The following is a 12,783-nucleotide window of genomic DNA, read 5'->3' as shown; positions in this document are numbered from 1 at the left end:
ACCGCCAACCATTTGGCACAGGAAGGGCCCTGTCTGTTCAACTCTTCTATCACACAGACACACACGGGCACCCGCGATCCACTACTTCTATCTCTCACCCCATTTGCTGTACTTTGCTGCTTTTATTGTCCTGCTCGCTGCCACCTCCCCATCTGCACACGCCAGCACATTGATTTTCTCTCTACAGCTTTATAGTTGATCATTTTCTTTTGACACTGCCTGGCGGAGCGCGTTGGCTTTGTAATCGCTGACCTCAGCTCCACACCTGAGTGGCTGTGGCCCCACAGCCTCTCAGACTCATCCCAAAGCAGCTTCTGTTTCACAATGAAGTGCTGCACCCTGAGCGGACAATCCCCGGCTGGGTCGCTCTTACAGCAGAGAGAGAGTTTGGCATTGTTAGGCAGACAAGCAAGAAGAACCGATGCGGAGCAGTTCATACATAGCAACGCGACATCAAGCTAATTAATTATAGCTTTATTTGAATGGGATCCCAGCTTTGTGGCTTCAATTGTTCTTGCCTGTCAAGGTCTTTAAATAGATTGCAGGATGTATCCTGGATAGCGGAGCCAAAGGATGTGCAACACCCTGCCGAATGTATCTCTTGAGTGTGGCGCTCACATCACGATAAAGAAAAAGAGAACCTACTCTTTTTCTCAGAGAAAGAGGAAAGAGGTTGTGAGTGAAATAGTTCTCCTGATGAACCCCGATTGGATTTCACAGCTGCGGCACAGCAGCAATGACCCCGCGCAACGACTCGCAGAATAACAGCTCCTCTCCCTCCTCAACCGCCTTTCATCCCTCGCCGCCCCCCTCGGCCTTTTGCACAGTTACTGAGTGAATACGAACCAGTTGTAAATGACCCGCACGACGCAAAAGACAGAAGGAGAGCGACCTCGCTGAAACAATTCTCATTGATTGAACCAGAGGCTCACGATTCTCCCAGATACGCCTCCTCCTGACAAATTTGCAGCCACTTCAGAAAGAGGTGGGCGAGTGGGGATGGGGAGAGTGAAGGGAAAAAACTGTTCAGGTGCTTTGTACTCAGTGCATATTCTGTGAGTGAATGCAGGTGGTGTGTGCGTGTGATAGAGCGCGTTGTGTGATGTGAGATAAAGTAGCCAGAGAGCTAGTTTGAGCGCCGCAGCCCGGGCCCTCTGCTGATGGGGCTGCTCTCGCTGGAGAATTGATTTGGCCTCCGAGAGGATCTGTAGCTCTCTCTGTGGAACAGAGGGATGGAGGAGGAGGGGAGGAATGGACGGAGAGTGGGTGGAAGTAGCACAGGTGGAATTGAGAGATGGTGGAAATGAAAAGAAGACACGGGAGCACACAGCCAGCGCTCGCACACACACACACACACAAATGTGAAACAGACAGTCGGTCAGGAAAATTTACTCCCCGTAATAACCCTCTCTGTAGGCTGGCTGTCTCGATGTCTCCTGGCTCCTTCAGCCCGAGCAGGTCACACCGACTCCCACACAGCACACACACCACTTCAGCACGAAATCTAATGATCTCACACACTGCTTTAGTGTGCCTGTGCGTGTGTGTGCAAGTGTGAATGTTCTCTGTTCCTCTGCTGCACGGAGCCTGTTGTTCAGAAGTTTGTCTTCACCGTTGGATTCAGATCGCTCACATTTTACTGCACCGAGCATCAAAAACGTCTCCGGCATTATTTTTAACGGCCCCTCGTTCACTCCGTGTGGTTTTATTCTCTCTGGCTTTAACAACACCCCCCCCCCCCCCCCCCCCTCGGTAGGGGTCATTTTAAGTTTCATCTAATCTATTTAGCCTGGGTTATTGGGTTGGGTTTATTTAACTGGTGCTCCCACTCCCTGCCCCCTCCTCCTCCTGCTCCTCCTTCAGCCATTCCCTTTAATAGTTTTGACATTTAAATGACATAGTACATATATTTAACCTCGCTGGCTCCTTGCACACTCAGCGCTCGTAAACACAACGCACATACAGCACACCTCTTATTACCTTAATCAAAAAAATACAAATGCCAAATGTGTGCAGCTTCTAGGATTGTTGTGGATACATTTTTTTGTGGTCTTAGGAGTCAGTCAGCAGCACATAATGGAAGTTTTAAGACTGTGACAGCCACAACAAACTCACAATAAATCACAACAACCGACGGTCTCTTCACGTTCATCCTTTCACAGTGTAAACCGCTGCTCTCCGTCGCTTTTTGAAGCCTTGCTGCTCACTCGGTGAACAGCGGGAGACGGAGCTGCTCAGCGTACAGTCCACAGATTAGTGTTTTAGGAAAAATCCGCCTATGACAAGTGATACTGCTGTGGGTTTGGATCCCAAAGTTAGCCGTTCAATTACCAAACATTTATCTCCAATTATCTCCGTACCGCCCCAGCAGCTTCTCAAAAACATGCACCCCAGTCATTCTGATGTCTTCCCTTGTTTCTTCTTTTCCAGTCACTAACTACAATAATGTGGTGGAAGCCGGCTCAGACTCGGACGACGAGGACAAGCTGCACATCGTGGAGGAGGAAGGCAGCCTGGCGGACGGGGCCGACTGCGAAAGCACCCTGCCAGAAGATGAGCACCCCAGGGAGCACTGCTGGGACCGAGGTGAGGATGTGCAGTGTGTTGTCAGTTGTTGTGAAGCAAGCCTACCAGCTATCTTGGCCTCTTTCTGAAACACAGTTGATGTTTTTGCACCAGGAAAAAGCTCCAAACGAGTGCTCGCGTAATCTGATTTTCTGCTTTGAGATTCGAACGTAACATGATTTAGTATTTGCTACACCTGTCTGTAGACAAATGCTGGTTTGTTCAGTATCTGAAGATGAACAACTATCAGAACATTTATATTTTTATCATTTCTCCTCTGACTGGCGTTCGTGCCACACTTATTTCTGAAAAAGCTTCTTGTTTTTTGGGGGTTGTTTATGCATTTGCTGTTGTTTTAACCTCAGCAAATGGACCGTAGGCTAAGTTAAGAAAGGCCTCGCTGACATCTGCACACAGTTAAGTACCAGGCTTTGTCTCATTGTGAAACAGAGTGTGAGGAAACAGGTACTACATCCAGCTATGGCAGGAAGCATGATATTAAACAAAGACAATGCCAACAGAGGGAGAGACCTTCAAGCAGAAAAAAAATAACCTTGTGGCCCACCGAGTCAGTGGAATGCTTTATGGCACTGGTGGGCATTGGTGGGGCCTCCGTGAACTTCTTTTTACCTCAAAGCACGCGGAAGTGACATCAGAGGCAGCTCACCGCCACAGGAAGGGGCTGACGTCACAGCACTCCCCCCTCCTACCCACACTAAACAACAATTGCAGGTGCTGAAGGACGTTGGTGTTTCAACCTGGGCTCAAGGCCTCTGTGCTGCTGACCTCACACTGCATGCGCACATAAATCTGTATTCGTACTTGTGGCGCTGTGAGCTTCAGGCTTGTGCCAAGAACTGAAGGTAATGAGATATTCAGCATTTTAGCCTGTTGTGCTACTTGGTCGTTTTGGGCTGTGATGTGTGAAACAGAAAGGAGGCTTCAGTTTAGCCAGAGCTCAGGTTAGCAGAGTGAAAATGTCCAGTAACATATCACTTTCAGTCTGTGCAGTGATTTTTTAATGTATTTTAATTCCTTTGCAGTGAGCAGCCTTCAGTTTTTGTCGCACAGTCACACCACAGACCTGTGCACGCCGCAGCCACCTATTCACCAGACGATGCTGTCATTCTCATCACTGCTCTCCAGCTGTAGCTCCTCGCATCAGGGGAAAGTTGGAGGAAGAATAATGTCATTGGTCTTGGCTCGGGCTTGTGAACATTAAACACTTCAAAAGCATGAGTTACACTGAAACAGCTCAGTGAGCTGGCCGTGCTCCACAGTTATGCCTGATCAGGCATATTTTCTTTTGCCTTCAGTCATGTACAAACACACACGCTCTGTCTAGCCCACATCTCATACATCAAGCAGCATCTTAGCTGTCGCCCTGGATCGCACTGATGAAACACGGGAAAGCCGCAGTCCTTTAAACAAACCCTTGCTCTCGGCCCTTCATCTCTCCTGCACTCCTGAGAACAGAGTATCTGGTGCAAGCCTTGAAAAAGTGACCACCACCCACTAGTCTTCTCCTCAGCAGAGCCCGGTTTGCTTCAAATTAAAGCCTTGACACCCATTCTCCAGAGACTGCTGTGCTCCAAACTGGAAAAAAATGTTGTTTTTCTGCACCGTCCCTACTTTCCTTTTTTTACCTCCTCATCCATTCCCTCACCATTTCTGTCCTTGGGAATCATTCCTCTTGATTATACGGTATCATGGGTCGCCCTGCTCGCTGTCATTACTCATTCACTCCTAAATGATTGTGGAGCAGCGCAGTATTGTTGCAGTAAACTGCAGTCTGCTGTCCTCTAAGGACAGGCTGACTAAGTCATGAGGAGGGAAAGGTAAAGAGAGCGGTGACCTGGGAGGGCCTCTGCTTTACATTTAATGACTCGAGGAGTGTGATTACATCTCAGAGAATAGGTAGGCTGGAGCTGGAGAGCTTTGATATGGCGAGGCTGCAGTGAAAGGCTGGGGAAACACAGTCTTCCCTGTTTCCTCACTGTTAGCTTAATATGCAGAGACAATATTTGATGCTTGCTGAAACTCCATTTTGTGGTTCTCTGTGGCTTCATGGACGCACATCAACACCTACAGTGCGTTCCTGTGTGCCTCACATCATGTGATGTTAAAACTGAGCCACGGGAAAGGAAGAAACCCCCGAGGGTTGGAAGGATTGCTCAGTAGAGACTCAGAGCACAAATGTTTGATATCACTAAGCCAAGGATAAGTAAATCATTGTGGACTTGGAAATACCTCACATCCCTTCTCCTGCTGACAGGAGATAAAGTGGAACATCTTTTCTAACGAGTGCCTGTGTGAATCCCGATTGCTGATAGGCATCGCCCAGCCGAGATAGAATCGGCAGACGGGTCTGGACGCACGACCACAGGAAGCAGCAGGGGCAAAGGTTGGCCAGGGCAGGAAATGCATCATGGGACAGCATTGTATCTTGTTGCAGAGATGTGGGCAGAGAAGGGAGCGAGGGAAAGAGAAGAGGAGAGAGTGGGTGGTCTGGTGATTTTGTTCTAAGATGTGCTGTAGTTGGGTTACACCGTGCAATAAATAGTTTTTTAGACAGGAGCTGCAACAGAACATCCTGCTACAACCTCACGGGGGCCGAGTTTCTGCAGCTGTTTTGTAACTCGCTTGTGCAGCGGTGCATTCACATCCCTGTGTCAGCAACATAAATGGCCTATGTGTGATGTTTCATAGCAGGGGAGCAGCCTGATAACACGGAGCCGCCTCGGCAAAGCCCGCGAACCCTTCTGGCCGGGCTCTGTACCTAGCAAAGAGCCGAGAGAAACACGTCATACCTTTCCAACACGCACCCCCAACTGGGACTCTACTTCACACACATGCTTAACATTTTGGTAGCCTAAAGGTGTGTTTGGATGTTGCCTTTAAGCGTGAGATGGGAGCTAAACCCAGCTTGCTGTAGCAAAGTGCTGATCTGCTGTCGGATCATCAGTTTGCTACATGTGACACATGTTCTGCACGTCAGCATAACTTTAAAATATGAAGCTTTCACTTCCAACTGACTCTCGTGTCTGCCAGTTAAACGCAGCTCACCAAGCAGCAGATGTCCATGGAAGCTGCTTTCTGGGCTAATTTTGCTCAGCCCGTCATGACCTTTATCGAGCCCTGAAATAGTGAAATGAATAAAATCTGCCCATCAGATCTGTTCCATATTTAACCAATGATGGGTTTAGATCCCATTAGCTCCAGTAGAGAAATTAAAATATTACCACCCACCCAAAAAAAAGTGTTGATGAGATAAGTTTAAAACATGAAATGTAGGAGAGGTATATTTTTAAACCATTGAAAAGCATGTCTAAAAATGAGCTTCCTTTTCTGTAACTTCACAGTGTGGAGTTAGATCACATGTGTTATGTTTTTTTAAAAACAGGCCTGTCTTCTTATCTGGATTGGCCAGTATGAATCGTGCGAGATAAAATAATTGATTGATCTTCCTGTAGCAAGACATGTCTTGCTCAGAATTGGATACTTGGCCACTTTTAAACCAGGCTGATTTCATACTGTGAATATATGGCAAGTACAGTGTATGTACTTGAGGCGTGTCTGCTACTTACTCACAGTTGTTCCTCTGTTATTTATTCGTGCTGTGCTTTCTCTTGTTGGACTTTGCGGAAGTGTGAATGTGACTGCTGATGATTTGTGTGTCTCTCTGGGTTAGCTGTGTGATAAACTGGTCCACCTGGTTAGGATCAACTGCGGTGACGCTCACTGGATTTAAGCAGTGAAGGATGGGATTCAACTCTGTAACCAAATTTAGATGGAAAAGGATCTCTTCCCTCTCTCTGTCTTTTCACCTTTAACTTTTTCAACTAATCTGAATGTGGTTCAGATGTTTGGCAGAGTTGTCTTTTGAATGGCTTTTTGATGAGTGGGAGGTGGTTAATTCAGCTTACCTCTGCTACGGTCGTTTTTTTTAACTCATCAGAGCAAATGCTAGATATTGATTTTCTCATCTAACCCTTAGCCAGAAAGCCATTTCCCAAAATGCCAAATGATTTCTTCTGCTATGAAAAATGAGGTAAACATGTCTACGGGGTGTTACTGTTGCTGCTGAGGTCATGGGAGAAAAGCTGAGTGATATTCAGGGGGTTTTCAGCCCCCTAGTGTGGGCTGAGAATTCCTCGATTAGACTTTCTCAGCACCTGCTGCTGGCTTGTGCTTTCACACACACACACACGTTCATCAACAGACCGCCTCGTTCTCCATATTATCTCCCACGGGCTCATTCCAGGATGGGAGGTTTTCTTCAAATGGTCTTTAATAACCATAGCAACAAATGAGTGCCCTCATATTGTTTCACAGCTTTGTTAAGGTGCGCCAGAGGAAGCCGGAGTGAGGCTGTGCGTAAGAGCGCTGGTATTCACTGTGCGTCGGCGAGTCATGAAGTGCTACACCTGTTCCCGTCTCTGAGGAGAAAACAGCTGGCCCCGTCGTTCAGCACGCTCACAATTCACAAAACACAATCCTCAAATCTGCACTAAGCAGGGGTAGAGCTTAAATCGAGCCATAAAACATCTGCCTGGTAAACACCAGCGCAGTAGACTTTGCTTTTAGCTCATAGCTCACTATTCCAATTATTCTCTGTAATGACACACACAGGCACGCTAACATATCCATAATATCCATTGAGGAATAATGCTTGTGTTTAATAGCTGACATGCTATACCTGGTTCCGGCAGCCACTCCAGGAAGCGCTGCGAGAGCAGAGATAGAAAGAAGGAAGGAAGCTTTCATGCATCCCCAAGTCTGTCCTCAGGTTACACTTCCTATAACCGCAGCTTGGTCATTAGTGCTCGTTACTAGCTAGTCGGGCTCACGTGATGTGGAGAAGGAAGGCGCTCGGCTTCCACATACAGCACCTCATTTGCTGGGATATTAAGCACAGTCTAAAGGCCAAGCCTCTTCAGAGAACACAGTGTTTGTGCGTCCATGTGTGTGTGTGTGTGTGTGTGTTTGTGTGTGCTGGGTCTCGTGAAATGTCTGTCTGCTGCAATGCATTAGGACAAGATTCATCACCTAATTATCAGTCCAGTCTCTACAAGTGCCTTACCTAACATAGGGAACAGAGGCTGTCCATTCACTTCTAACAAAGAGCATGGTGTTCATACAGTAGCCTCTGGCCTTTGATGTTAATTAGTTTCTCATCCTATTGTGAAGTGTAGCATTCAGGATGTTGTGTTTTTCCCCCTCAACGCCGCACGCCTCGTTCTGGGCTTGTGGGATTCAGTTCAGTCATGACACTCTTTTTGACACCATGGATTATTGCATCTCATATACAAAGGTTAAGGTTTCATGTGTGCAGCGTGCATCAATAGAAAAAAAGGTGTCAAAATAACGAGGTAATCAATAACATTTCTGCAGTTGAGGCTGTAATCACTCTATGTTTGTCCTCTCGCAGTGAAGGAGGATTGTGTTTCGGATGGCGAGGATGATGTGAGCACAGACGCCCTCGTAGAGGAGATGCTCCAGCAGGGAGACACAGCCGTCATCTACCCAGAAGCCCCGGACGACGAGCCTCAGCGCCAGGGCACTCCCGATACCGGCATCCACGACGAGAATGGTACAGGGCATTGCTCGCTCTAAAACACACTTTTCATCTTAGATCTCAAAGCTACAGCAACCCACCCAGTAATTACTCGCCCCAGGGGGGCGGGGGGGAAACAGCTCTACCTGCTCACTGTATCACCTCTGGTGTTAACTCCACCCCATTAGCGCCACTTTCCGACATCATTACACACACTGCTATTTGTTAAGTGCAGCACACTGGGGCCTTTATGACTCCCGGGCTTTTGGCTTTTACCTGCTACCACTGAGAGGAAAAAAAGAAAAAGGGAGGTGAGAGGGAGGGAAGGAGGGAGGGATAGTGAGAGGAGGAGGAAAAAGCAACACCTGAGTAAATTTGTCACGTCTGTGTGAGCTCTGACTCACAGCTACCTGAGCGATAATGTGTGTGCATTCCCATCTCGAGGCCCTCACCTGTCCCGCAGGGGAAACTTAATACATCACCTGTTAACAAAGTAATGTTTTACATGTGTGGGAGCTGGCCAACTGAGACCCTGTGTTAACCAGATTGGATCCAGACGGGAGGCTGTTGTTTACCACGCTCACTTTTCTCCGCGTGCGTGGGCGTTTTTTGAAATGCTTCAAATGCGCAACAGGACATCGGATCATGAGATATGAAGGGAGTGAAAGCTGCAAGTGCTTCTGAAGTGCAAATGAAGTCTCAAAATGTGGTCGTATACATATGTTTTGTTTACAAAGACAGGCAGGCATTTGGATAGATGATTAATCATCCATTTGGGTACCTGTGTCCTGTTTACCTGTGGGGGAGGATCCCTCAGGGATTGGTTAAATAGCACAGGAGTCGCACTGTGGCAGGCCACGTGTAACATCAGGAGTTTTTAACCCCTTCTTCTTTCCCCTGCTCACTCTCTGCCCTTCTTTTCCACTAGGAACTCCGGATTCATTCTCTCAGCTGCTCACCTGTCCGTACTGTGCACGGGGTTACAAGCGCTACAGCTCTCTGAAGGAGCACATCAAGTACAGGCACGAGAAGACGGAGGAAAGCTTCAGCTGCCCCGAGTGCAACTACAGCTTCGCCTACCGCGCCCAGCTGGAGAGGCACATGACGGTCCACAAGAGTGCACGAGATCAGGTAGAAACTGACTTCTGACAATTTCTTTTTCACAGAACGATTAGAGATGATTTGTTCCAGTAGCACACCTGCTTGCACAACGCTGTAGCGATTGTTCAAATCGACCCTGCTTATCTTAGCTTAGTTTCCTTAGCAGCTTCCAAACAGGATGAATAAACAAGAACTTTTGCCCTCCATTGATTAATGACATGAATTAGTCGCAGTTCAAAGGTTGCGTTTCCACTGTATATCTCACTGCCTCACCCCTCTCCCGACAGAGACACATCACACAGTCGGGAGGCAATCGTAAATTCAAGTGCACTGAATGTGGCAAAGCATTTAAATACAAGCACCATCTGAAGGAGCACCTACGCATTCACAGCGGTGAGTGGACAACCCCTGTCTCCATGGCAGCGTATTGTGTATGCGTGTGTGTGTTTGTGGATGGGCGTGTGCTTGGACGTGAGCGGGGCGGGCGTACGCCTCGCGAGCCTCTGTTGGCCGCAGATGTTTGAGTCTCCTCTGAAGCAATATTTATGTTTTATTTCTGTTTCAGCCAATTCCCCATATTTAGATATCCTTCATCATGTTTCAGTCCATTGTGTGCTCTTCCTTAATGTGCAATAATTATGTTTCTTTTGGCATTATGGGACAGCAATTAGAGAAGGGCATTTCCCACTGGTGCTATTACATCAGCGTTTAAGCATCATTGAAATGCATTAGAGCTTTTTCCTGTCGTGCTGCTCATAGCCTAGCTTGCTCATTTAGCTTCATTCACTAATGGAAATTTGTTTCTCCTGCCCCCAACCGCCCTTTTCTTTTTCTCCCTTGTACACATTGTGGTTTTATCCAGGAGAGAAACCCTATGAGTGCTCCAACTGCAAGAAGCGCTTCTCCCACTCGGGCTCATATAGCTCCCACATCAGCAGTAAGAAGTGCATCAGCGTCATCTCAGTTAACGGCAGATCGCGCCTAGGAAACGCCAAAACCCAGAGCCAGGGTCAGTCACCAGGACTTTCAACACCACCCTCGGTCCTCCGCACTCAGATTAGGGAGAAGCTGGAGCACAGCAAGCCCCTGCAGGAGCAGCTGCCGCTAAACCAGATCAAGACAGAACCTGTAGACTACGAGTACAAGCCAACAGTGATATCGTCCCCGACTGTGACCGCCATGAATGGCGGCGTTTTCGGCGGAGGAGCTGCAGCTCCTCTGCAGGGCACAGTGCAAGCTGTGGTCCTACCCACTGTGGGGCTGGTATCGCCCATCAGCATCAATCTGGCAGACCTGCAGAATGCGCTCAAAGTGGCGGTGGATGGTAATGTCATCCGTCAGGTGCTAGAAAACAATGCCAAAGGCCAGGTGAACTCGGGGCTAACCACTGGAACGCTTCACACCCCACAACAGCAACTCATCTCAGCCATCAGTCTGCCAATAGTGGGTCAGGATGGAAATGCAAAAATCATTATCAACTACAATTTGGACCCCAACCAGGGTCAGCTAACAGCCCATAATCTAAAGAAAGAGCCAGAGCCTATGTCACCAGCTCAAACCACCACCAACACGTTCAAGTCCCAGAAACTCCCAGAAGATCTGACTATCAGAGGCAACAGGGCCAATGAGACAAAAGAAAAAGAGGAGAAGACCACTAAGACTTGTCTCCTGTGTGACAACTGTCCCGGTGGGCTGGATGCACTCCACGCCCTAAAGCACTGCAAGAAGGATTGTCTCAAACTGAATGGCGCAGGCCTGGATAGGTCCGATTCTACTGTTGCTGCCCTGCTGTCAGACGGAGGTCTCTGCAGCCAGCCCAAGAACCTGCTGTCACTGCTCAAGGCCTACTTTGCCTTAAACGCAGAGCCCACCAAGGATGAGCTGGCCAAGATCTCTGACTCGGTCAGCCTCCCGGTCTCTGTGGTAAAGAAGTGGTTTGAAAAAATGCAGGAGGGTCAGATATCTCTGGGTGCCCCAACACCTCCCTCAGAGGAAGAGGACACTTGTGAATCTAACAGCGTGGTGTCTCTGGTCCCAGGGAAGGACAAAGCCACTATAATTCCTCCTGTGACCCAGGACAGCCCAACAGAAGCTACCCCAGCAGAGATCAACGGCACTCACAGCTCGCCGGCCTCCCCTTCGCCACTAAATCTGACAGCCGGAGGTCCTGGCCCAGCGAAGAAAACCCAGAGCACCGAGGGACCCCTAGACCTATCGCTGCCGAAGCCAGCCAGAGATGAAGCAGAGAGAGCGGCCAATAAAACCTGCCTTTACCCCTCCCCTTCCTCTGGCTCCGCCAACATGGACGAACCCCTAAACTTAACTTGCACAAAGAAAGAGGCATTGCCACTCTCAGCCATGGGCACCTGCCCCACCGCACTGTACGCCAGCCAGCCAAGTGCCAAATCTCTTGACATCGTCACCACAATGCAATGCCTAAGAGCACTAGCCACCAACAACAAACAGACTATCTTGATCCCCCAGCTGGCTTACACCTATACCACTACAGCAAACAGCCCCGCAGGGACCGAAACGCACGAAACCATCCACCTCAACGGAGTCAAGGTGTGCACCATTTATGTCCCCTCATTTTATTAGCAGCAGAGCTGATACAATGATGCTACTCGTATTTGCACACTAAATATGAAGCTAGCTAGCTTATGTAAATATGTAAAACAAAGGTTCTGACTCATCGCTAATAGGACACACTAATTAACTGTTACCTTTTATTTACGTGCCAAAGGAGACAGAAAGGGTTATGTTACCTTTTGATAGAGCCAGGCCAGCTGTCACGCCCCTTTCAAGGCTTTATGGTACTCTAAGCTAAGAGGCTAGTGGTAGCTTCATATTTTCCCATCTCTTAATCGTTTAATCGCTAGCTTAAAAAGCTAAACTATTACACCCATTTCCAGCTCTTTGTTTTTATTCACAGAGCAGTTTTGCATGATTTACAGTTCAGATTAATCCCGGTGCCACTCCTTTATTCAGCAGAATAGCTCCCTTTAAGCATATTTTTCATAATTAACACTTTAATTCTAATGCTTACAAAAGAGCTTAATTAGTTTCCTGAGTTATCAGAAAATATGTTTGCCTTCAATTATGTGAGTTATATAAAGGATTGAGGGTTTAATCCATGAACAACTTTGAGAATCAAGTGCATCGGAATCAAGTTGGCTTTTATCTTTTTCGGAGCAATCAGTCAAAACATTCAATCCATGTACGGGCTTGTTGTTCAGAACCACCATCACCTGATAGATAGTCTGAAACCATCCAAAATCAAATCAATAAGTCATATATAGAAATGTCAAAATTGGGCTCTTTGTAAAAATGATAGCCCTTAATAGTTCTTCATTGTGCAGACATCTAATGGGCCTCTAATGATGGATGTAGATGCCTGGGTGTGTGAGTGATCTTCCTGGGCTGTCACCCAGAGGACATGAGGCTGCACTTTACTGCAAAGCTTCTATTGATCTGTTGGAATCTGTTTAAGCGCCGCACCTCTGCCTGCCGCATTGATTTATCGCTGTTGTATTATACTTTTGTGTTAAGTGGATTGGCAT

At 47.7% G+C, this 12,783-nt stretch overlaps 1 protein-coding gene across 2 annotated transcripts in view; it reads left to right on the top strand.

Moving 5' to 3' along the window:
* Positions 1 to 12,783, top strand: part of zeb1b (zinc finger E-box binding homeobox 1b) — a 50,657-nt gene that overhangs the window by 31,681 nt on the left and 6,193 nt on the right. For both annotated transcript variants that reach the window (XM_085286254.1, XM_085286253.1), the window contains exons 2-6: positions 2,431 to 2,586; positions 7,997 to 8,158; positions 9,051 to 9,253; positions 9,511 to 9,616; positions 10,086 to 11,788. In XM_085286254.1, the coding sequence (XP_085142380.1) occupies positions 2,431 to 2,586; positions 7,997 to 8,158; positions 9,051 to 9,253; positions 9,511 to 9,616; positions 10,086 to 11,788 (2,330 nt within the window). The remainder of the gene's footprint in view (positions 1 to 2,430; positions 2,587 to 7,996; positions 8,159 to 9,050; positions 9,254 to 9,510; positions 9,617 to 10,085; positions 11,789 to 12,783) is intronic.

Source organism: Mchenga conophoros, linkage group LG9 (assembly GCF_057382185.1).
Source record: "Mchenga conophoros isolate Kocher_MC1m ecotype Shallow Benthic linkage group LG9, M_conophoros_male_GT1.1, whole genome shotgun sequence".
Lineage (NCBI taxonomy): Eukaryota > Metazoa > Chordata > Actinopteri > Cichliformes > Cichlidae > Mchenga > Mchenga conophoros.
The sequence above is the reverse complement of the archived record's forward strand: the minus strand, read 5'-3'. Positions and strand labels throughout refer to the sequence as shown.